At 18.0% G+C, this 26,024-nt stretch overlaps 7 protein-coding genes across 7 annotated transcripts; 5 read left to right on the forward strand and 2 right to left on the reverse strand.

Moving 5' to 3' along the window:
* Window positions 1–664: 664 nt before the first annotated feature.
* On the forward strand, window positions 665–1,084 carry PRELSG_0500100 (conserved Plasmodium protein, unknown function; the record flags this gene model as incomplete). Its single annotated transcript, XM_028675244.1, has 2 exons — window positions 665–709; window positions 932–1,084. 2 exons carry the CDS (start codon window positions 665–667, stop codon window positions 1,082–1,084), a joined length of 198 nt encoding a protein of 65 aa, XP_028531852.1.
* A 2,578-nt stretch (window positions 1,085–3,662) lies between these two features.
* Window positions 3,663–4,946, forward strand: LipB (lipoate-protein ligase B, putative; the record flags this gene model as incomplete). The annotated part of the gene is made up of 1 exon (XM_028675245.1): window positions 3,663–4,946. The coding sequence occupies one exon, from the start codon at window positions 3,663–3,665 to the stop codon at window positions 4,944–4,946; it is 1,284 nt and encodes a 427-aa protein (XP_028531853.1).
* Window positions 4,947–6,111: 1,165 nt separating this feature from the next.
* IMC1i (inner membrane complex protein 1i, putative) lies at window positions 6,112–7,593 on the forward strand (the record flags this gene model as incomplete). Its single annotated transcript, XM_028675247.1, has 1 exon — window positions 6,112–7,593. One exon carries the CDS (start codon window positions 6,112–6,114, stop codon window positions 7,591–7,593), a length of 1,482 nt encoding a protein of 493 aa, XP_028531854.1.
* Window positions 7,594–8,736: 1,143 nt separating this feature from the next.
* PRELSG_0500400 (alpha/beta hydrolase, putative) lies at window positions 8,737–10,963 on the reverse strand (the record flags this gene model as incomplete). Its single annotated transcript, XM_028675248.1, has 5 exons — window positions 8,737–8,849; window positions 9,027–9,308; window positions 9,456–9,493; window positions 9,751–10,337; window positions 10,502–10,963. The coding sequence occupies 5 exons, from the start codon at window positions 10,961–10,963 to the stop codon at window positions 8,737–8,739; spliced, it is 1,482 nt and encodes a 493-aa protein (XP_028531855.1).
* Window positions 10,964–12,515: 1,552 nt separating this feature from the next.
* GCN5 (histone acetyltransferase GCN5, putative) lies at window positions 12,516–18,842 on the reverse strand (the record flags this gene model as incomplete). Its single annotated transcript, XM_028675249.1, has 4 exons — window positions 12,516–12,677; window positions 12,779–13,287; window positions 13,407–13,821; window positions 13,941–18,842. The coding sequence occupies 4 exons, from the start codon at window positions 18,840–18,842 to the stop codon at window positions 12,516–12,518; spliced, it is 5,988 nt and encodes a 1,995-aa protein (XP_028531856.1).
* A 2,423-nt stretch (window positions 18,843–21,265) lies between these two features.
* PRELSG_0500600 (RNA-binding protein, putative) lies at window positions 21,266–22,443 on the forward strand (the record flags this gene model as incomplete). The annotated part of the gene is made up of 3 exons (XM_028675250.1): window positions 21,266–21,325; window positions 21,554–21,997; window positions 22,087–22,443. 3 exons carry the CDS (start codon window positions 21,266–21,268, stop codon window positions 22,441–22,443), a joined length of 861 nt encoding a protein of 286 aa, XP_028531857.1.
* Window positions 22,444–24,540: 2,097 nt separating this feature from the next.
* Window positions 24,541–25,978, forward strand: PRELSG_0500700 (RWD domain-containing protein, putative; the record flags this gene model as incomplete). Its single annotated transcript, XM_028675251.1, has 5 exons — window positions 24,541–24,739; window positions 24,905–25,014; window positions 25,167–25,331; window positions 25,630–25,786; window positions 25,923–25,978. 5 exons carry the CDS (start codon window positions 24,541–24,543, stop codon window positions 25,976–25,978), a joined length of 687 nt encoding a protein of 228 aa, XP_028531858.1.
* Window positions 25,979–26,024: the final 46 nt, after the last annotated feature.

Genomic DNA, 26,024 nt, shown 5'->3' on the forward strand with positions numbered 1-26,024 from the left:
AAAAAAAAATAAAAAAAAAATAAAAAAAAAAAAAAAAAAAAAAAAAAATTAAAATAATAAAAAAAAAGAGAAAAAAAAAAATATTTAAAAAAAATATATACTAAAAACTAAAAGTATTAAAATTATATGAAAAAATGATTTTATCATATGGAAATGTAAAGTTTGTAAAACAAAAATTAAAAAAAAATACAAATCATAAATTTTTTATTATGTAACATTATTACAGAAAAATAGAGCACTAATGCACATTTATGTTAGTTAAATATATTTTCTACATTTTTATTTATTTTTGTATATGTTATTGTTTTTATTTTTATTATTATTTATTTTATTTTAATAAAATTTTTTTTTTTTTAAATTATTATGAATATAATATATTTCATACAATTATAATTTTTCATATTTTTTTATTTATGCTTACTGAATAAACGCAAAATCTTTTTATTTTTTTTATTTCGAGTTATTTATTTTTAATGTAATTATTTTTTAAATTAAAAAAAAAAAAAAAAATTAAATAATTAAGTATTAAATAATTTTTCATAAACAAATATATGCTTGCTATTTTTAAAATTTAAGTTATTTTTTTTTTTTAGAATTATCTTCAAAAGTATTAAATAATATATTTTTATTAAATTTAAGCAAATATATTTAAGAGTTGGTAACAATGGGAGCTTCCCTTAGTAAAGATACCAAAAAAATAATGGATAAAGTAAAATTTATTTTAATATAGAAAAAAAATTTATTAGTTTAATTACTTATAAATCTTTATATTTATGTATATAATTAATATTTAATATTATTGCTTAATATTTTTTTGTAAACATATTGCAATTTTAATTTTATTAATGGTTATATCTTTTTTATACGTATTTTAATTAAAATATTTTACTTTTATATAAAAAAAAATTTTTTTTTTTTTTGTTTATTTCAGACGTATGTTTTATCAGTTCGTTTATGTGATAGGGTTATAAGGCCATTTTTATTTTATTGCTTCACTCCCTTAATATTTGGATATGGTTTATATTACAATAATGAATTTACAATGAATCCTCTAAAATTAATTCCTAAAGTATTTATCGGTTGAATTATTTATTGCAAAAAAAAAAATTTTAAAAAGACGATTAAATATAATTACTATTACATCGATATATTTTTTCATATATATTTTTCTTAATTTATGCCTATGTTTTTTCTTTTTTTTTAATTATTTGTTAACATTTAGTAATATACCTTTTTTAATTTCTTTAAAAAACTACTTTTTTAATATATTATTATTATATCCATTATTTTCCCATTAATTGAATAAAAGAAAAATATTATCATTAATTTTAAATCTTCTATATATACTAATATATATATAAATCAAAGTAAGATAATATATAATAAAATTTTTTTTTTTAAATATTAAAACACATTTAAACCTTTAAAAAATGCATTCGAAATGATATTTGTAAAAATGATCATTAAAAAGATAAAATACTAAAACTTAACATTTTAATGAATACTAAAAACAAACTTTAAAAAAATATATCAGCTTAATATCATTATACATATCTAAATTTTATGACGAGAGTATCATAAAAAATCTTAAAAAATTCTCTTTAAAAAAAATTACCTAAAAATAAGGAAAAAGTTACATAAAACTTTATAAAAATAGAAAGAGTAATAGAAAATTTTAAATATTTTAACAAAAAAAAAAAAAAAATATTACTTTCGATTTTTTTTTTAATGAAAATAAAAATTTCTAAAAGCTCAAACTTTGTAAATCTTGTAACAATTTAAAATTTATCTTAAAATAGAGAAAACAATAAAGAACTTAAAAATAAATACATTTTAAAAATATATAATGAAAGTGTTATTATTTTTAATTATGAAAGTTTTTTTAAAAATCAAATTTTCTACAAAGAAAAAGGTTAAAAAATTACATTAATAAAAAAGTAATTTAAAATATTTCTATAATAATAAAATCAATGATACTAATAATCCTATTAGACAAATTAATAGAATATGCACCTCCTTAAATAATGAAAGCTATTACAACACTCTTTCATATATTTTTTTATTCCATACAACTTATAAAGTAAAAAAGTGTATTTAATTGCACAATTTTTCATTATCGACATAAAAAACATTAAAAAGAAAGATAATTCCTTTTAACCTTCTAAAGAGATATGCAATAAATAAAAAGCCATTATTTTTAAGAATTATATTAATTATAGCAACAAATGTCTATTTTTTATTAAAAAAAATAAAAGTTAATTTTATACAACAAATTTAATAAACAATCTAAAAGAAAAACAAAAGAAGAAAAAGAAATATAATAAGCAAAACATTATACCAAGAAAAAAATATATATATATATATATATATATTTTAATTTATTAAAAATCATTATAAAATATATAAAATTTTAATATTGAAAAGAGTAATGGCCTCTATAAATATAGAATATGTTATCATTATTATAAAAAAAAAAAGTGTAATTAATTCTTGATTTAAATAGTTAAAAGACCAAAGGTTTAGGTAATATATAAAATTTGTTTTATAAAGAATAAAACAAATGAAAAAAGGTAAATTAGTATATATAAAAATTTAGATTAATATTACAAAAAAAAATAATAAAAGTTAAAATTAAATATAAAATTATTATAAAATGTTAAAAAGAAAATATCAATACAAAAAAATGATAAAAATACAATTTAATTGAAAATCATACTAAAAAAATCAAATTTTGAAGATATCAATAAATATTTTTTTAAACTCTTCATTTTAGAGTAATATATAATTAAAAATATGACGGAAGCATATTTTTGTGTTAATCGAATAGATATTTTAATAAACCAATATGTAAGTTTCTTTTTCAGTTGTACATATATTTAAATATTTATATAAATATATACACAAAACATTACTATTATTCATTCTTCAGTCATAAAAATATTTCTTTTTAATTTCTATATTTTTATTCCTTACTTTTATTTCTTATTTAAATCCTATATAAAATTAAAATTTAAGTATTTTTAAATTCATTAATAGAGATAGAAAATACAAAAAAAAAAAAAATATATATAGTAAATTGTAAATATTTAAAAATTTTTTTTTTTTTCTCACAGAATCTATATAAAACAGTTAAAGATGGTCAAATTTTTAATTAACGTATTATTTCATTATTTCATTTTTAAATTAATAAGTGCATGATTTATAAATGATTTTATTACTGTAATTATTAGATAAATAATCCATTAACATTTTCCTTATAAAATTGTTAATTAAAATATGTTCACTCAATTATATGATACAAAAAAGAATTATTTAATAAATTTAATAAATTCATAATACATATATATATTTTAGTTACATTTAATATAATTTTTTTTTTTATTTTAATATAAATAATCCTTAAAATTTCTACGAATGGACAAAGGCTATAAGGCACTTTCAATTTTTTCAATATTTCTTAAAAAATTAACTCATTTTTATTATTAAGTATAAATTAACAGCAATATTCATTAAATAAAGAAACATTTCAGAAATTTATTAAATATATAAAAAATGCTTAAAAAGAGAAACATAAAATTACTTTCGCAAACTTGATTAGCTTGGATGTTATATATATCATTTTTTGTATGTCTATTTTAAATAGTGACAATTTTTTTTATTAAATGAATAAAAAATTACTTGTAATAGAAATTCTTTTAAATATAATAGTTTTTTGTGGTGCAAATAAGTATATAAAAATATTCAAAAATGAAAGTTATTCAAGAGGAATATGTTTATCTTTTAAAAATCCTGAGCATAAAATTAAAAATATGTTTATCAGGAATAAGTATAAACTGAGCATTAAAAAATATATTAAAAGCAAAGTGCAAATGTCAAATGAAATCTATGTTTTTGATTTTAGTAAAAAACTCATAGATTATCGACTAGTTTTTGAGTTGCAAAACTTTTTGCATCAGTCAAAAATTATTTTACAGAATGAAAACAATTTAAATATTTTAAATAAATTAGAATTAAATAAAATAAAAAATTTAAAAAAAAATCTTGATAAATATGATTTCTGTTTTATATTGCAACACACTCCCTGTTATACTTTAGGAAGTGTAGCTGATTCTAACGATATTCTCTTAGATAAAAAAAATTATTATGTTGAAGAATTAAGAAGCATATATAATAACTTTGATTTAAATAAAATTATCCAATTTATGAATAAATGTGAAAATGTTAAAAATGATATAGACAAGTGTGAATATTATGATGAAAAAAAAGATTATTATAATGAATTTTTACAAAATGTAAACGAGAAAAAAATACCAATTTATCGTATTAACCGAGGAGGTAAAGCAACATATCATGGGCCAGGTCAGTTAGTTTTATATTTTATTTTTAATTTAAAAAATTATCCTTCTAATTATAGTGAAAGAATCACTTCTTCTAATTGTAATTATCCTAAAAAACATTTTATAACACAAAAAAATAAGGAGAATCACTTATTAGATGATAATAATAATAATATGAACATAGAACACTCGTTTGATCTACATAAAACAATAAATAATTTTCAAAAAATTGGAATGGAAACCTTGAATAAATTAAAAATAAAAACTCACATTAAAGATAATATAATTGGTGTTTTTTATAATGATAAAAAAATTATATCAATTGGCTTGAAAATAAGAAAATATATATCTATGCATGGGATGTCTTTAAACTTTAACATTAATAAAAATTTTTTAAAATTCTTATTATCATGTGGTATGAATCACAGTCATTATGTTTCACTACATGAACTAATTGAAATAAAAAAAAAAAATTATATTAACGATAATAAAAAAAGTAATCATAGTACTTTACTAGAAAAATTAACAGCTAATTCCATTGAGTCATTAAAAATGATTTTTGGCGCAAAAGTAAAAGTTGTAGATGACATACGTGGCATTTTTGCTTAAATACTTTTTATTCGTAACTTTTCAAAATTTTATTAAGAAAAATACGTATTTGAGGATTATAACCTCCTAATTCTAAAACTTAAAAATTACATTTGTCTAAAATAATCTATTCTTTTATCTCTTCATTTTCATTTTTGAGAAAATTATTTTTATTATATTTCTTATTAAACATATATCAAAATACTTTAATTACATAAAAAGTTTACATAAATATTAACACATTCATAAAAAAAAAAAAAAAAAAAGAAAGAAAGAATTATATATTTAAAAAATGAAACATTATAAATGATCAGAGTAGAAAATATGCCTTTAAATGCAAAATCTCTTTGAATAGTGCATAATAAAAAAAAAAAAAATTTAATTATTAACTGGTCAATATATTTTTTGTTGTGTGAAAAAGCTCTTCGGAGTACAAAATTTGGTTATTTTTGATACAATGTAAAAATAGAGTACCAAGTGAACTGTTAATATTTTTTATTCTTCTAAAATATATTCTTTAGTAATTATTATTTTAAAAATAGAATATAAAATAAATAACTAAAAGTATTCATAAAAAAAAGTACAAATAGTTAAATAGCTAATGCCTTTTTTTTTTTTTTTTAGAATATAAGCATTTGTTTTTTTTCTTTTTTTCTTAACACGCTATGTGATTTAAAGAATTGCATATTTTTTATCAGTGTTGAAAAAGGACAAAATGTGTGCATAGATACACGGAAAAAAAAAAAAAAAAATATTATTTTTAATGATCTATCACACTTTATATTTAAATTTAATTTTAACTTTAATTATAATCACTATCTTAATATATAATGTGTTTTTATTTGATAACTCTCTTTTTAACATTTTTTGTGAAAAATATTGTATGATACATTCTTTTTCAAAAATTTTCAAAATATTTATTGATTATAGTCTTGTTTTAAAAGCATTTTTTTTTTTTTTATCAGTTGTAAATTTCCCTAAATTGACTTTGTATGCATATTTATATTATATATAGTACTACTCTTAAAACATATAAATACATTTGTATATATTTTTTGTTAGCTCCATACATCTACATTTTTGTTCCTACGTATTTTAATCCATTTTTTTGTACTTTTAAATATTTTATATACTTAGATTAATTTAAATTAATATTCTATATTTATTCCCTATAAAAAAATAGAAAATGGAAAGTGAAACAGGAAATTTTTCTTCTTCAAATATTCCTTATAGTTTTGAACATTCGAAAAATATTAGTAAAAAAATTCTTAAACCAATACGCCAAGAGAAAATAGTTAAAGTACCTGTGACTCAGTATGTAGAAAAGATAATAGAAAAAGAGCAAATAAAATACGTGAATAAATATGTAGATGTTGTAAAACCAGTTATAACATACAAAACAAAGCACATACCAAAACCCATATATTTAGATAAAATTAAATATGAGCCCAAATTAATAGAAAAAGAAAAAATTATACACATTCCAAAAATAGAATATAGAAATAAAGTTGTAGAAATTCCTGTTTATATTCATAAAGAAAAAATAATAGAAAAAAAAGTTCCTTTAGTAATTGAACGTGTTGTTCCAGTTCTTAAAATTAAAAGAATTGAAAAAGAAATTTTAACTAACACAGTGGAAATTCCTGAAACTAGTGAAATATCAAAAAATGAAACGAATATAAAAATTTCGAAAAATGCTCATGATCTAAACAAAGAAGTTTTAATTAAAATTCCAATAAAAAAAAATACTTGCTCATCAGATTTAAAAAACAGTAAAGAAGATGTTTACGTTCCAGAAACATGTAGACAATATGAATCATTAAATGAGCCTATTATGTATTCACCTATGCAAGTATCTCCAAAAATTGATCATTTTAAAGGTCATAAATTAAATAGTGATAACAGCAATACTACTTCTGATAAAGATTCATACATGAAACGTTTAGATCATAAAAACGAAACTGGATATCACGATGCTACCAATGATGATGTAAATTATGATGTAATAGCAGACAACGAAAATAGAATAAATGATGCACAGATTAATTCTAAGGAATATATTAAAAGTATGGAAGAAAATTATTATGATATAGATGAACGACGTAAAGGTTTTAATACTACTCATGTAAGTATTCATTTACCTACAACACAAAATGCGGTACAAGAGTCAGTTGAGCAAAGTTATTTGAATTCCTACAACAATGACTGCAATATATCTATGAATCACATAATAGATATTAAACGTAGTAATGATAACGATAGCATATCTAGAAGATACAATGAGGATAATATAAATACAGTTATTAATGAAAAATTAATTCATGAATCTTGTAATGGCTCCAGGAAGCAGTCTTCAATACTAATACAAGGAAATATACCTGGAAGTTATCATACTTTTACAAAGGATCATACTGAAGTGGAGCAAAAATATGTTAATCCATCAAATATGCACATTTCTTATGAAAATTATGCTTCATCACAAAACATATACGGACAACGATCAGTTCCAAGCAAATCAAATTTTAAACCATCTTATGCTAATAGTAATGGACAAGCAATTGTATCAGTACGACCTGCAACAATTGTAGAATTTAAGCCAAAACAAAGAAAAAATAAAACATCACTTTGTAATTTTATGAATAATTGTTGTGGTGGTAATGATTTATAAAAAAAAAAAAATTAATATGAAAACACTGATACAAATATATTTTGTATAAGAGATAAAATGAAAATTAATGCACAAAATATTTTATAATATAGGTAGTTTTATTTTAATAAATATTGTAATTATTCATTTATTTTATTTATTCTTTTTTTTTTTTTTTTGTTAAGGTACTTTATCTCATAAAAAAAAATTAAATTTTCATATTTTTAAAATTTGTTTTTATTTTTGTTTTCATTTCTGTTTTTATTTTTGGTTTTGTTTTCTATCTTGATTTTGATTTGCTTATGGTTTTTTGTATTGTTTTTATTTCGTTGTTATTTTTACTTTATTTTATTTTTCACTTTCATTTTTTTTTTTCTCTTTATAACTTCTTCCTTTTTTTTTTCTTTTTTGTTACTTTTTCTGTAAGAGAAAAAAAAAAACCATAAAATTTCATAAATATTCATAAATAAGCCAAAATTGTACGTAGATTAAAAATTGTGTATTATCAAAAACATATATAATATATTACAATACTATTCAATTGTATTTTATAGGCATTTATTATGGCTCTAATTTGTATAAATGTTATTTTAATATTTGAAAAATTGTGCAAATAATTGTTAAAATATGTTGATTAGCGTAAATTTTATAATTTTTGTTTTTTTAGCTTCATATTTATTAATCTAAAATTAGAACAAAAAAAATGAACTATCCTTATATTTTAGTTATTCAAAAAAATTGTATTAAAACTAAAAGTGAGATAGTTATATTCTAAATAAAAATTACATATATTTATTATAAAACTAAATATATTATAATATCAGGAGTTAGAGAAAAAAAAATATTTCTTTTAAAAGAAGGATAAGAATTTAAATGAAGAATACAGAAATTTTTAAAATACAATTTAAAATATATACGAACGTACTAAATTAATACAAAAAAATAATCTCTTTAATTAATAAAAAAAATGTAATTTAAAGAATATTTTAATTTTATAACTTAATTTATTATCGGTAAATATACATATATCAAGTGAAATACTCTGTATTTATCAAAGTCGCCTAATAAAATATATGACTATTTTTCTTTAATAGTACTAAACTTCAATAAAAAAATAGCATATATTATTTTTAAATTATAACAAAATAAAATATATATATATTTTTAAATATATTCATCATTTTTCATTAATTCAAATGGGCAATCTTCCTTAAAATATGTAATAGAACTATGTAGTTTGCTGTCCCATGTTAAAGATTTCTTATATGTACTTTTTTCTATTGAAAAAAAAAAAAAAAATCAATAAAAATTCATAAAATAAAATAACCTGAAAGGATTAATAAATAGAATAAAATAGAAAAAAAAAAAAAAGAAAAATACATTGGATATAAATACTAAAATTAAATAAGAGAATTTCTTTTTTGAAATAATTATTTTTTATATAATATTTTTACTTGATTTCAATGAACTTCTTGCACTCTGCATATGTAATATCTTAAAAGGTCTTTGATCTTTTTTTCCATCAATTTGTTTATATGTTTGATTAAACTTATTTAAGTTCTCACTATCATTACTTTTTAAAAAGTTTGTTTCATTAGATTCATTTATAATATTCTCAACATCCGAAAATAAACCTTCATATTTATTTATTATTCCGGTTTCAATATACTTATCATTTTTATAATTTCCATATTTCATATCGTCTATTGACTCATATTGCATATATTCATTTTCATCTGTAGATCAGAAAAAAAAAAAAAATTAAAATAAAATAAAATAAGAAAGAATGTCGATCAAATTTTATATCTAAACAATATAAAATAGTAAAATTTTAAATTTAATATTGTAGGAATTATTAATTTAATGAAAAAAAATATTTTTACTTGGATTCGTATCACGCATAGAGCATAAAGTAGATTGACTGTAAAGGGCAAAAAAAAAAAAATATATGAATTAAAATTTTTTTTTAATATTGTATTTTTCATTTTTGTATCTACTTTGTCTTCATATAATATATGACTATCTATTTATTAATATTTAAATATAATTATAGTTACTAATTTTTATTATCATTAGTTGTATGATTTTTTCTTATATATATATATATATATATATATATATATATATATATATATATATATATATGTTTTTTTTCTTTTTTTCTTGTCTTATTTTTACTATAAACAGTTGGATGAATTAAGAGAGGATTGAGTTTTGTATTTAAAACAAATAAATTTTTTAACATTATTAATAATTTTACTTTTTTGTTTTTGTTTTTTAATTATCAGTTTATCAATAAAATTAAATTCATAAGAGTATTTATTTTTTAATGCATTAAATAATTTATAATATTCAGATATATCAAAAATTTTTATGCCTGATTTAGAAGCAGAACCATACAAAACATATTTAATAGCTACAGTCAATTTATTTTCATACGAAAAAGATTCATAGGATTGTACTGTTTTTTCAGAAATATAAATTGTTTTATTTGCTTTATTTTGTTTGTAAGCTAAATATAAAGAATGTACTGGATGTACAATCTTATCATTTTTCGAAATTATGTATATTGTCGGTATAGTAATGTTTTCAATAAAAAATATAGGGCATACATTATTTATATCATAATGAAATTTTTTTTTAATTTTTTTTCTAGCAAAATATAGACAAATATTTTTAAAAATAACTTCCCTTTTTCTTTTGGCGTTTAAATGAAAAGTCGTCTTATATAACTCTGTCAATGATACATATGGGGAATCTAAAATCTTTTGTAATAATAAAAATAATATGTAACCAGATCAATGAAATAAAATAAGAATATTAAATTATCTAATATTAAAAATAATTATTTAAATATAATTATGAAATTAATAGAAAGAAAAATATAAATATAAATAAAAAAATTTCTTAATGTATTTTCATATATTACTAGTAATTTGATATTCCCATCCAGAGCCGCTGTTATTATTGAACTTACTGCACCGGAATATTTCCCCCAAAGGACAAAATTTTTAATTTTTTCGATATTTCTTAGATGATTTAAAATTAAAAATAAATCTTGTGATTCATTCCAACCTTTTGTTGAATAAAATCCATCAGATAACCCACAACCAGCACAATCATAAGAAAAAATAGAGCAATCACATGCTAGTAAAATGTGTAATATATCTAATGTTTCTAGTTGGCAGCTACTTGTTGAATGTGTATAGATAACACAAGGAGTATTTTCATTATAATTAAAAGGAGTAAAATAGCAACATCTTAATTTCTCTCCTCTTCTATTCTTTATAATTATATCTTTTCTATAATAATTTTTATCATAAAATTGCAAAAAATTAGGACCTAAAAATTCTTCATCATATTCATCTCTTGGGTGTCTTAAAAAAAACATTAGAAGTTCATATAAATGAAACATCTTCATTCATTTATTACTAGGACAAATTTGAAAAATTTTTTATTTATATGTAAAACACTTTTTTCTATTTTTTCGATTTAATTTTTACACAAAATAAATATAATATATAAATATATATATAATTTTTCAGTTGCATTATATTTGACAATTTTACAGTATATTTTCTGGAAAAATTTTAAGAAGAAAAAAATAAAGAAAATAATGATATAGAGAATATATTTATTATTCCATATAATCTATATTTATTATAAAATGATTTTTCGTAGTATCCAAATTAACATTTTTCCTTTTACATATTTTCGGATAATTTATTAAAATAAAATCTGAAAAATAAAACAACTATCATAAATAATACATATTTAGTGTATTTGATATATTATTGATATATAATCATTATATTTACTTTTTATTGTATTTCTTAATAAAATTGAAAAATTCTCTTAACAAGTACAGAATATTTTTATTTATTATAATTTTTTTTCTACCTAGGTATATATTTCTTGTAAAATTTTTTTTTAAGCAATTCTTTCTGTTCAATTTTTTTATATATAGTAAATTGAAAAAAAATTAAGAATTATTTTAAAAAATTTCCTATTTTACATTATATGTAATTATAAAATGTGCATCTTCAAAATTAATATCATACATAAATTAAAAACAAAGGAAAGTGCTCAAACAAAAATTAATTATTAATAAATTTTTAAGAAATATTTGAAATACTTAAGCACTTACATTTAAATATGTGACTATGTAAAATTATTAAAAATATAAAAAAGTTCATAAAAATTAGAATACTATTTTTGTAGAAATTTATAATAGAAACAACTATTAAAATTTCTGTGTAACAATAATGTTATTTCTTAAAAAAAAAGGAACAAATGCTATAATTATTAAAAAAAAATAAAATAAATTACATATTTTAGAAAATTGAAATATTATTGAACTTTATCAGTCGTTTATTTTTCTTTTAAAAAAATAAAAAAAAAAGGAAAATTAAAAGTTAAAAAATGTGCATTTTCCTTTCTTATTTTACTTATAAATGGTCTTAAAAAAAATTATCTATAAATACTATACAATTTCATGTGATGAAACTTTTCATTTAAGTATTACATTTTTTTTCAAATATATTAAATACGATTTTTTTTTTTTTTTTTTAAGACTAATATGTTTTAAGAAAAAATTCATTATAATTTTATCGCGTCTTTTTTTAAAATATTTAAAAAAAAATATTATGACTATACTCTCTCTAATACATACAAAAAAAAAAAAATATAATATAAAATCAATAAATGAATAAAATATATAAATTTCATATGTATATAAATATCTATGAATTAAAAAATTATCTTGACAAGAAAAATAAAACAAAATAAAATAATACAATTACTTTACATCCCTTAAAAAAAAAAAATTTAATTTTATATTTTTCTTATTACTATTTATTTCAAGAAAATATGTATTTATTTTTTTCTATAATAGAAAATTTTATAGTTTGCTTTCTAAAAATTAAAATAATTTATTAAGAACTTTATTTTGCATTATCATTTATACTTTCATATTTTGGCCATATAAGAGCTTGCAATTCATTTGCATATTTAAAGTAAATAGTAGTTGGAGCATTGTACAAGCGGCAATTATCAAACATTCTTTTAAGTTCAATACCAAAATCCTCTTTTGTTTTATATTCCCCCTATAGAAAAAAAATAGTTAAAAAAAAAATAAGATACATAAAAAATAAGAATTAAATATAAAAAAAAAAAAAAAAAGGGGTAATATTTTTCTTTTTTTTACATGTCTAGCTTTTCTTCTCATAGTAAAAATATCAGTTGGTTCCTTTATAATGTCATAATAATCAGGTGCTTCAGAAAGGCTAACAGGTTTGAGAAATGGCCAAGCAGATTGTTGTTTTTCCAAAAAATCAAGAACATTTAAAATTTGATCTTTTAATTGAATTTCTTTATTGTGAGTTTTTTTCGATATTTCTTTACTTTCCTTTTTCCATCCAACTTCTAATAATCCTGGAATATTACTTGGATGCAAATATGTTCCTTTATTTTCAGAAAAAAAGCTTAACCCCTTAAACATCACTTGTGGTTTTATAAAATGAATTGCTTTTTTTACAGTTTTTTTTTGTTCATATAACATTTCAGAAAGTCTTAAATAATTTATATTTGGGAATATGTAACACTCCATTAAAGTACCACCATCGTAATCTTTTATATATCCAAACCATCTTTCTTTTGGCATTGAAATTTTTTGAGAAAATCCTTGTTTTCGGAAATAACCTATAGCAAAGTTATCTGCAAAAAAAAAAAAAAAATTTTACAGTAAAATAATAATTTACAATGAGGGGATAAAAAAAAAAAAAATACATATACATATATGATGAAAAAGTAAATTTGGTCAAATAAAAGTTAACCTGCATAAGTTAAAAAATATTCTATGCCAAATTTTTTAACATGCTCTTTTAGATGATTCATTAGTCTTGTACCATATCCTTTTACTTGTTCAGTTGAAGTAACTGCCAAAAATGCTATTTCTGCAAATTTTTGCTCAAAATATGGCCTAAAGCATACTCCTCCAATTACTGTATTTTTTTTAAGTAAGCAAAAAGTATAGTGATTTCTGTCAAATACAAGTCTAACTATATACTCCCTAGGCATTTTAGGTAATTGTCTAGAGAAAATATTTTTTAGTGTTATTAATTTTATTAAATGATCTGGTTCTCTATCATTCGTTATACATTCAAATGTTATTATTCCCATGTTTTCTTCCTTTGCTCCTCCAGCATCTCTATGTAGATACCCTAATCCCGTTTCCGATGGTAATAAAGACTATATTAAAAAAAAAAAAAATTGTAATAAATGGGCAAAATATAGTTGAGTATATATATATATATATATATATATATATATATATATATATATATAGATTTCCAAATTTATAACATTACTTGTAGTTTATTATTTTGTTTAGTTGCATTAATAAATAGCATTAATGCGACATTGATAGAAATTCCCGCTTCTAAACATAAATGTAAAAAAAAATATTTAATTTTTTTTTTTACAGCTGTTTTTCTCAAATCTTCAATTATACTTGCATAATTACACAATAAAACTGTGTATAAAAAATCTCTTGAAAAGCATTTACTTATTAAATTTCCGCTTGATTGTTGTTTTTTTAAAAATGTTTTCCATTTTGAATATATATTTTCATAATTAGGATCATAAATCAAATTAGGGTTTGTTAATCTAGAATTTACTGGTGGAAGTTGTTGTAAATTTATTATAGAGCATATACTTTTTGTTATTTCTATTAATATTGATTTATTATTTTCAGAAGTACTATCTTCTAAATTATAACTTGCCAAATCTTTTTTGCTATCTTTATCAATATCTTCATTTAAAAATATATTTGTCTCCTTAACTTCATCTTCTTTCTTTTTTGTGATATTATCAATTTGATTTTTATCGAAAGTTAAATTTTTTATTTCTTCATTTATTTTCTCATCTTTATATCTTTCATTCTCATCTTTTTCTATGGCATATGATCTATCTTTATCTATATTTTCGCTTTTAATGGTAATAGTATCTTTACCTAATTCATTTAATATATTATTATTATTATTATTATTATCTGTACAAAGAGATTTCTCTAACTGTATATATTTTTTGCTATTAACAATATTTGAAAAATTGTTCTCATTAGTATTTTTATCAATATTATCATTATTTTTTGATTCATTTAAATCAGTGTTTTTTTTTATATCATTGTTATTTTCTCTTAATGTTTTTCTATCCTTATTTTCTATCAGTTCATTGCTTTTATTTTCATTTACATCAATTATTTTTTTTATTACTTCATCTTCTTCATTTTTTACTTTTTCTTTATTCTCTTTTTTTAATTCTTCAATTTCATTTTCCTCTTTTTCATTTATTTTCCTTTCTTGTTTCTCTTGATTATTTTCTTTTTTTTCACATTTTTCATCTTTTAAATCGTTTGAATACTTTAAACTCTGATTACTATTAACTTCTAGTGTATCCCCTTTGTCCTTATAAATTAAGCTTTCATTATTATAAAAATCAAAAAGGTAGTCTACTAATGAGTTTTTTACAATATAATGAACTATATTGTAAATTTTTTCATCACTGTTTAATTTAGAAATATATTTACCATTGAGAAAATTAACACTCAAATCTAAATCATCAACATTTTTTAAATTAATACTTTCGCTAAAATTTAAATTTTCAAGACGCATATTTTTTATAATACTTTTGTTATTTTCATTTGAATTTATTTTATTATTTGAATTCCTATTATTAGAGTAATTAGAATACACTTTTTTTAAATTTTCAAATTCATTTGTGTTAGAATTCTTTAAAAACATATTTTTATTGTTTTTTAATCCTAAAGGAGGAATATTTGGAAGCTTGTTTGCATTGTTTATAAAATTTGTATTCCCTGAATTATTGTTATTTTGTAATTCATTCATAAGATTATTTGATATTGGATTTATTTGATTAGCTTGTATAAAATTATTATTAGTATTGTTAAATGAATTAACCATGTTATTATTATATGTTGTCATATTAAAATTATATGAATTTATGTTATTTAATGGAATATTCATAGAATTAAAATTATTCATATTCTTAATTAAATTCATATTATTCACACGATTTGTACTGTTTATTGCATTCATATTGTTTAAATTACTTATATTACACATGCTTACATTATTAACATTATTTATACTGTTATTAAGGTTATTATCATCGTTTTTTAAAGTTGTATCTAGTCCATCCATTTTTCCTACATCTTTCCTCTTATCGTCTAACTTTAATTCTTCTGTCTTTTCCTTCAAATTTATTAAATTTTCTTGATTTTCTATATTTTTGTATTTAATTACTTTTGCTTTACCTGCATCATTTATTAAATGCGATTTTTCATCATTAAAATTAATATTGTTAATTCTATTTATTTCATTTAGTTTATTTACTTTGTTTCCTTTATTTAAAGATGTGTTGCTTGTACTCACGTGCATAACCTGCTTACTGGACATTAAATTATTATTTTTTGAAAGCTGTATATTATTATTCACAATGTTATTAAAATTGTTTGTGTTTATATTTTTACTTGTTTGTGAAATTATATTTTTATTATTTTCTAAATTTAATTTCATATTACTCATATTAACGCTATTTACATTTTGATTTATCAATTTATTCTGATTATTTAAATTTTCTGTAATATTTTCAATTTTATTATTCATTAACATTTTTTTTTTATCATTTAATAATACATTTTGTTCAATATTATCATTATCATTACTAATAATATTATTACGAATTATGTTATTATTATTATTAATACTGTTTATAGCATTAATAATGATGTTGCTATTTTTATTCTCATTAATGTTACTAACATTTTTAATATTATCATTATTACTAACTGTTATATTGTCGTTAATATTTTTACATATAAAATTATTCATCCTATTATTAATTTGTTTATTATTATCTATTTTTGCATTATTATTAATACTAATATTATTACTGAAGTTTATATTTATAATACTACTACTACTACTACTATTATCATTACTATTTATAACATAATTGCTATTATTATTATTTTTATCAATGTATTTATTATCTTTTTCACTGTTATTATTTTCATTATCAGCAGAAAAAAAATTATTCTTATAATTATTATCATCATCTTTACAAATATCACCACCATTACTATTAATAATAATATTATTATTTATATTATCTTTAACACTATTGCTATTTATAGTATTATCATTTATATTATCTTTAACACTATTGCTATTTATAGTATTATCATTTATATTATCTTTAACACTATTGCTATTTATAGTATTATCATTTATATTATCTTTAACACTATTGCTATTTATAGTATTATCATTTATATTATCTTTATCACTATTACTATTTATAAAAATAATATTACCATCATTATTATTATTATTATTATTTTCATTATTTTCATTATCATTATTATCATCATTATTTTCATTACTATTATCATTATTTTCATTATTATTATCATTATTATCTTTATTATCATCGTTATTTTCATTATTATTATTATTATTAATATCATCATTATTTTCATTATTATCATTATCATAATTACCATTATTATAATTATTATCATTATTATCATTATTATCATCATTATTTTCATTATTATCATCATTATTTTCATTATTATTATTATTATTAATATCATCATTATTTTCATTATTATTATTATTAATATCATCATTATTTTCATTATTATTATTATTAATATCATCATTATTTTCATTATTATTATTATCATTATTATCATCATTATTTTCATTATTATTATTATTTTCATTATTTTCATTATCATTATTATCATCATTATTTTCATTACTATTATCATTATTTTCATTATTATTATTATCATTATTATCTTTATTATCATCGTTATTTTCATTATTATTTTCATTATTATTATTATCATTATTATTATTATTATTATTATTATTATTATTATTATTATTATTATTATTATTATTATTATTATTATTATTATTATTATTATCATTATCATTATTATTATCATTATTATTATTATTATTATCATTATTATCATTATTGTTATTATTATTGTTATTATTATTATTATTATTATCATCATCATAATTATTAGTTAAAAGTATATCAGTATTCATCTTATGATTCCTTATATCATAACTATTCAAAAAATTAGTTTCTCTGTTATATGAAAAATCATTAATAGTGTTATTCTTATTTGTGATATTATTAGCTTTTCTTTTAAGATTAACGGATAACTTTTTTTGGTCATCATCTTGAAAATTGATATTTACATTCTTTGAAGATTTTATTAAATTTGAATTAATCATATCTTCTTTAGTACGATTATTTGAATAATCATTTAAAAGATTATTATTTGTATTTATATCTTGGTTTGAATTAAATCTAATAAAATTCGAATTATTTTCCATTTTTATTTGATTTATTGTATATAAATAACTATTATTTTGTTTACTATTATTTAATTTCTCATTTAAATTTATATTTACATTAGTACTATAAAAACTGTTCTTATTAGAATTAAAATTATTAAAATCAAGGTTGCCGTTACCAGATAAAGTATTATTTAACTGGTTTCCATTTATGCAATTATTATTTTGTTTGTCATTCTTAAATAAAATGGTATTATTTAAATTAATATTTACAAATGTTTTCTCATTTTGATTATCTATATGATAATTATTTAAATTAGTGTTTTGAAGTTTATTATTATCTAAAGATATGTTTGTAATTTTTTTGTCTTCACTCCTACTATTTAAATTCAATTGAGAATTATGTATATCTTCATTTATTTCTTTTTGTAATTTATTATTTAAATTATCTAAATTTTGATTTATTAAAATATTATTATTTATCACATTTTTTTTAAAATTATTTTCATACAATTTGTTATTATGTAAATTTAGTTGATTATTTGATTTTGAATAATTTAATATTATCTCTTTTTCTTTTAACTCATCACATATTTTATTTATTTTTCTAATGAAACCATTATTTATAATTTCATTATGATTCGGTGTAAACATATTCTTTTCTAAGCACTCGCTTAATTCTGATTTATTGTTAATATTATTTCGATCATTGTTAAGTAATTCATTTTCATTCTTAACTAAATCATTATTAATATCTTCATTAATATTATAAAAAAAATTTTCATCAGTTAATTTTCTTTTCTTTAAAATTTCATTTTGATAATTCAGTATATTTTCATTTTTATTACTTAAAATATACTCCATTTTTTTTAATTCAATTTAAAAAAAAAAAAAAAATGAAAATAAAAATAAAAATGAAACAAAACTTTGCTTTATTATGTTGATAATAAAAAGAAAATAATTTAGTATTTTTTGAAATACAATTTAAAAGAAAAGAATTTAAAGATTAGTTATAAATTGCAAAAATAAAAATTAATGCAATTAGTTCATATATTAAATAAATATAAATAATATATATTTTAAAATTTTTACTTCTCATTTTTAAAAGGATAAATACTACACCTATTTTTATATATTTTGATTATATTTAATTTTTAACTTCATATATTATCTTTTTTACTTTAAATTTTGTAAATATATATATATATACTTTTTGTTTCGAAATTTTTTTTTAATCAAATTATACATTTTTTTGTTAGCATGCTCAATATGTATTTTTCAAAAATGAAAAATTTTAATTTTCAAAAATTAAAAATGAATATTTTTACTTTATTTTTCTTCTTTCTTCCTCATAAGAAAAGGTGACTTTTAACAATTGAAATAATGTTCTTATTTATTAAAAAAATTTTAATAAGAATTTATTTATAAAAAGAAAAATCTTACGATTTTAATATTTTTATCATTAAAATATATACATGATTATTACTGTGTGCATTTTGTAACTAGTAATAAAAATTCATATTTTTCCTAATTTATATTATTGATGCTTAATGATTTAAAGATATTTATTGAAAGTTATATAAAATTAAAAAAAAGAAAAAAAAAGAGTATTAGGTTTTCCTTATTTTATTTTTTTCTCTTAATTATAAGTTTTATCGTTGCTTATATATTTCCTTTTTTCTAATGAGTATAAAATAAAAATAATAAAACACATAAAAAGAAATATATAAATTAAATAAATATGTTAATATTCTAATTACATATATATATACAAAGGGAATTATACTTAGAACTCATCTATTTATCTTTCCATATTTTACAACATAAGTACCTATTTTTACAAAAAACATTCGTTATATTTACGTTAATTATTGACTTTCTATATGTTACTTAAATTATTATTTTTTTAATTTATGGCATTTAAAAAATTATGAATTCATTGTAATCAAATTAGGATAATATTCTATAATTTTTTTTTTAATATTTCCTTTTTATTAATATATAATATCTATAATTTATATAAATATATTTCAATAATTTATATTACTCTTTTTATATATTTTTTTTGATAGTATGTATTTTAAATTTATAATATCACAAAAGAGACAATAATAAAAAAAAAAAAAAAATAGATTATTCTTTTTATAACTACTGCTTTTAGTAGAATCTAAATTTTTTATATAGTTAAATTCTTTTATTATAATATGTATCCGTTATATATTAATACTAATTTATCATTTATTTAAAAAATATATTCTCTACATAAAAAATATAGGAAACAAACATATTTCACAAAAATGGGGAGGGAAAAAAAAGCATTTATATTTTCCTCATAAATTATAATTTAACTATATAAAAAAAATCTTCAAGATATTTTAAAAAAAAGACTAATAAAAAAAAATGGATAATTAATTATGCATATAAACCTTTATTTTATCTTTTTTTTTTTTATTTGTATTTTCTTAAAATTTATAATTGTTTTTTATAAAAAAAAAAAATTTGTTTCATTTTATTTTATTTTATTTTGTTTCATTTTATTCATTATATTTTTTTTTATTTTTTTAAATATTTGCACGCAAAAAAAAAAAAAATAAATAATAAAGATAATGGCGTGCAGTACATCTTAAAACAATAAAAACTTATAGCATATTTAAAAAAAAAAAGAAAATTATCAAAAAATTATCAAATTATTAATATATGCATAATTTTAAAATAAAAATTATTAATTAAAATTAAACAAAAGCAATTTTAATAAATTTTGTTTTTATGTTTAATTTTTAAAATAAATTATAATTGTCATTAAATACTTTCTTTAAATATTACATAAAAAAAAAAAAACGTATGCTACAAAAAAAAAAAAAAAAAAGCAAAATTAAACGAATTAAAGGTGGAAAACAAAACAAAGTAAAAATCAAAAAATAATAAAGAAATCAGATAAACACAAAAAATACAAAGAATAGTATAATATAACGAAATAACGAAAGTGGAAAAATAAGATCAAAAAATAGGTTTTAAAAAAAGAAAAGGAAAAATAGAGAAGAAAAAAATTTTAAAACCAAAAAAAAAATGATAATGTTTAATTTTTTTTTTTGATTTTATATTATAATTAAATTTCTTTTTAAATATATTTTTTTATTGATAACTTAAAATTTTTTTTATAAATTAAAACATATATTTAGTTCTGAACTTGTGCTATACTATTTTTTTTTTTTTAAATATTAACAAGTTATAAAATAATAAAAAAAAAAAAGAGTAAAAACTTTTAAAAATTAAAATTATAAAAAATCATGTCATTAACTAACTCTACTAAAATTTTTATTGGAAGTATACCTAAAGATGTTACAGAGGTAATAATGTGAATATATATATATATATATATATGTATGCTTCGTTTAATTTTTTTGTGCTTACTATATTTTATGTTTAAAAAAAAAAGAAAAAAAAGAAAATGGGCATATGCAATTAAAGTTGTTTAACGTTGTTTATGTATATATTACAAAGTAAAAATAACATATGAGTATTTTAATTTCATTGAAATAATAAAAATAATAATAAATATACGCATATTTTTGCAGGAGGAATTAAAAGCAGAAGCGTCAAAATATGGTACTATAACTCAAGTTTATTATGTACCAGCTACAGCTCAAAGTCCAAGAGGATGGGCATTTATTACTTATGAACAAAGATCAGAAGCATATAAAGCAATTGAAGCTTTAGATTATAAATGCATTTTTCCAAATAGTCAAAGACCATTAGACGTGAGATTTGCCAGCTATAAATATAATAACCCAACAGATATACAAGCAGCTAATAAAAATATTTGGCAAAAACATGTAACATCAGATGGTCATCCATATTACTATAATTCTATTACTGGTCATTCACAATGGGAAAAACCAAAAGAAATATTAACAACAAATTATACAGGAAAAAGCACAGTAGCATCATTTGGACCACCTGGTGCGAATGTTTTTGTTTTTCATTTACCATCTCATTGGACCGATATGGAATTATATCAAGTAAGGAAAAATATTATATACATCTAAATTAACGTACATATGCGCATATATATACATTTATTTCAATTTTTTTCTAAAATCTTAATTAGCATTTTCAACATTTTGGATATGTAATAAGTGCAAGAATTCAAAGAGATTCAAGTGGAAGGAATAAGGGATATGGATTTGTGAGTTTTAATAACCCTGAGTCAGCTTTAAATGCCATTAAAGGTATGCATGGATTTTATGTATCAGGAAAACATTTAAAAGTTCAATTAAAAAAAGGAGAAGAACATTATGTGCAAATGAATTCACCTGCACAACCACAACTAACTCCTGCCCAACCTTATTCTATTCAACAACCGATAATAGGAAATCATCATCAACCATATATGACACATTTGATGTATGGAGGTATGGATTCCCCAAATCAAATGAGATACAACACATATTCACTAAGTAGATAATTATATATACAAATAAATATATAAATATATGTATATATATATATATATATATATATATATATATATATATATATATATATATATATATATATATGTATATGTATATATATGTATATATGTATATATGTATCTATACATGAATATATAAAAAGAAATATATTTAAAATAATAATACTATATTTTATAAATGAAATTAGACTTATATTTCTTTTTTTATTTTTAAAAATATACTTCTATATCTTTTACTTTTTCTGTTTTTTTATTTTTTATATATTTCCTTTTTTTTTTCTTTAATGTGATAAATTTTATTTTTATGTATATATACATTATATTGAACTAATATTTTAATATTTCATAAATTAGCGATATATTAGGAAAATGTATTTAAAAAAAATATTTAATACTACTATTTATTAATCTTTATCTATATTATTTTTTATATTATGTATATATATGTATGTGTATGCATATATATGCATTTTATTTTTATAACAAATTATTAAATATGGGAAAATAAAGAATGCTTCGATTTTGATTTTAATTTTTTATAAGAAGAATTCTATTTTTTTTTTTTAAATGTACAATTAAAAAAAAAAATAACAAATGTATATATACATATATTCATTTCCTTATATATATATATATATAAATGATGTTATAAATTTTGTAATAATAAACATACCTTTATATATATATATATATATATATATATATATATATATATATAAAGAGTTTCAATTATTTAAAATATTTATAAAAAAGAAGAATTTTTTTTTTTTTGTTTGACATTAGAAATATTATCGTAAAATAATGCTTTTAAAGTTATTAAAAAAAAAAAGTGAACATTTATAAATATACTTCTATTTTTTTATATATATTCTCTTTTTTTTTTTTTAATTACAAAGTTTTCTGCTATTAAATAAATATCATGAAGCTTAAAAAAAAAAAGAAAAAAGTATATCTAACTTTATGGAAAATACATCATTTTCATATACGATAATATATTTTCCTACACATATACATAGAATATAATAGTATATTTAACACATTTTTTATTATTTTTTAAGTTTAGTATTTATAAAATATAATTAAAAATTATTTTATTAAAGTGTTTATTCACAACAATTATATATTAAAATAATTCTTTAAATGCTAATGTATATATATATATATATATTTATATATACATTATTTAGTTATATTTATATTTTCATAAAAAGTATAATAAAAAAAAAGGTATTATAATATAAATAGACTTGAATAAAATTCCCGTTTCCAATGGAACAAGCATATTCAATAAATGGCATATTTCATTTAAGTATTTTTATATTCATATATTCTATAATTCATATACATGGATATATCGCTTTTAAGTCTTTATTGTATTTTTTTTTTTTTTTTTGTTAAATAATAAAAGATATATAAAAAAAAAAATGTGCTATGTATTTGTAGATAAAAATGATAGGATCATACCGTTTTATGTATTTAATAAGAATTTAATTTTATGCCAATAACGAAAAAATAAAGTCCATATATATATTGTATTAATAAACAAAGATTATTTTATTTTTTTATATAATTATAATACACATCTATAAAGAGAATAAAAAGATAATTACTAAATCAAATTAATGCTATTGTAATAAATTTAGTGAAATATGTTTTTTATAAAAGCCTAGTGTAATATATATATTTTTCATTTTCATTTTCATTTTTCTTATTCCTTTTTTTTTTTTTAATTACACTGTTTATTCTTATTTTAGTATTAGTAAAAAATATTTATACTAATAAACTTATAATTTTTAATTTTCTCTTTTATATTTGTAACAGGAATATGTAACTATATATGTATATATATTTTTTAAAACATGCATAAAGTTATCACAAAATTTACAATATTGTACATATATTTATTTTTTTTTAAATAAATTTTTTTTTTTTTGCAGATAACTTTAATTCTTAAAAATTTTTTTATTTTATAATTTTTTTTTTTCTTGTGAAATAGGAAAAAATATAAATTTATGATGCTAGGATATAGGAGTTCAAAAAATATATGAAAATTATTTTTCTCTAAAAAAAAAAGAAAATTAAAAAAATATGGATTACAAGAGTGAACAACTAGCTGAAAAGGAAAGCTTATCTCTATTATATGAGCATACAAATGAGTTTATATATTTAAATAATAATAGTTTTAAGATTTTTATTGAAAATAAAATTAAAAAAATCTCCTTTTATATATTATTTGAATACACAGAAAAATATCCTGATGAATCTCCTATATATAAAATTGTAGAAAGTAAAATTGTTTTTTAATTTTTTTTAATCAATTTTTAAGTTTACCTTTTTTTTTTTTTATTTTATCTTTGAATTTTTTTTCTAGTTATTTTCTTTATATATATATATATATATATATTAATGAGATTGTATTATTAATATACAAAATAAACACATATATTTTTAGGTAAAAATCTATCAAATTCCTTAAAGAAAGATGTGGAAAATAAAATTCAAGAAACTATAGAAAATAATTTAGGATACAGCATGATTTATAACATAGTAGAAAACATAAGGGTAATTCACAGATTATAAAAATTATTTAAACAATTAAATATAATAGATATATTTTATTTTTTGTGGCTTTTACTTTATATACATATATATAATTATACATACATTATATTATGAAAATATTAAATAATTTTAAAAAAATAATATATTCTTAGACATACATTTTAGAAGATACAGAAGAAAAATCCATGTATGATGAAATGATTGAAAGGCAACCAAAGTCAGTTGAAGAAATTAGTAATGAACATTTTGATGATAATAAAAAAGATGACGATAATTATGAAAATGTTTTGGAGATGAAAGAACTGTGTGAAGAAAAGGTATTTGCTTTTTATGTTTTTAAGAAAATATATGAATATTTATTTTGCTTATGTATAATACCTATTACTATTATTTTTATTATTTAAAATTATATCATTTAGACTCATGTGATTATTATTACCATTTTATTTTTTAATATGTTTTCAAATATATTATTTTTTTATATATATGCTCGATGCCGATTTAGTATTTTTTGTGTGTACTCTTCCTTGTTAATAATATTTTTATACAATATACATATTTTAATGATGCTGATATATTTCTTTTTCAAAATACATTTTTACTTGTAATTAATAGTATCGTGTAACTGAAGAAGAATTCAACTCATGGAGAAAAGAATTCTATAAAAGTATTTTTGAGGCTATGAACAATAATGGGAATTCAGATAATCCAACAGGAAGAGAACTTTTTGAAAAAGGAAAATGTAATTTGCTAGATAATGAATCCGATGAAGGTAACTAATTTTATATATATATTCTCTCATCTTTTAGTAATCAGTTGTATATATTTGATTTTTTTTTTTTTTTTTTTTTTCTATACTTTATTATAAATGAAAAACGTAAGAAATTTGTTAAATTATTTTTTTTTAGGTGAAGCTAAATGGAACAATGAAGATCTATTTTGTGATATTGATTTAGATGTTTAACATTTTTATAAACACATATTTTAGTTAATGTTTTTATTTATTATTT

This window comes from Plasmodium relictum, assembly GCF_900005765.1.
Source record: "Plasmodium relictum strain SGS1 genome assembly, chromosome: 5".
In the NCBI taxonomy this organism is placed as follows: Eukaryota; Apicomplexa; class Aconoidasida; order Haemosporida; family Plasmodiidae; genus Plasmodium; species Plasmodium relictum.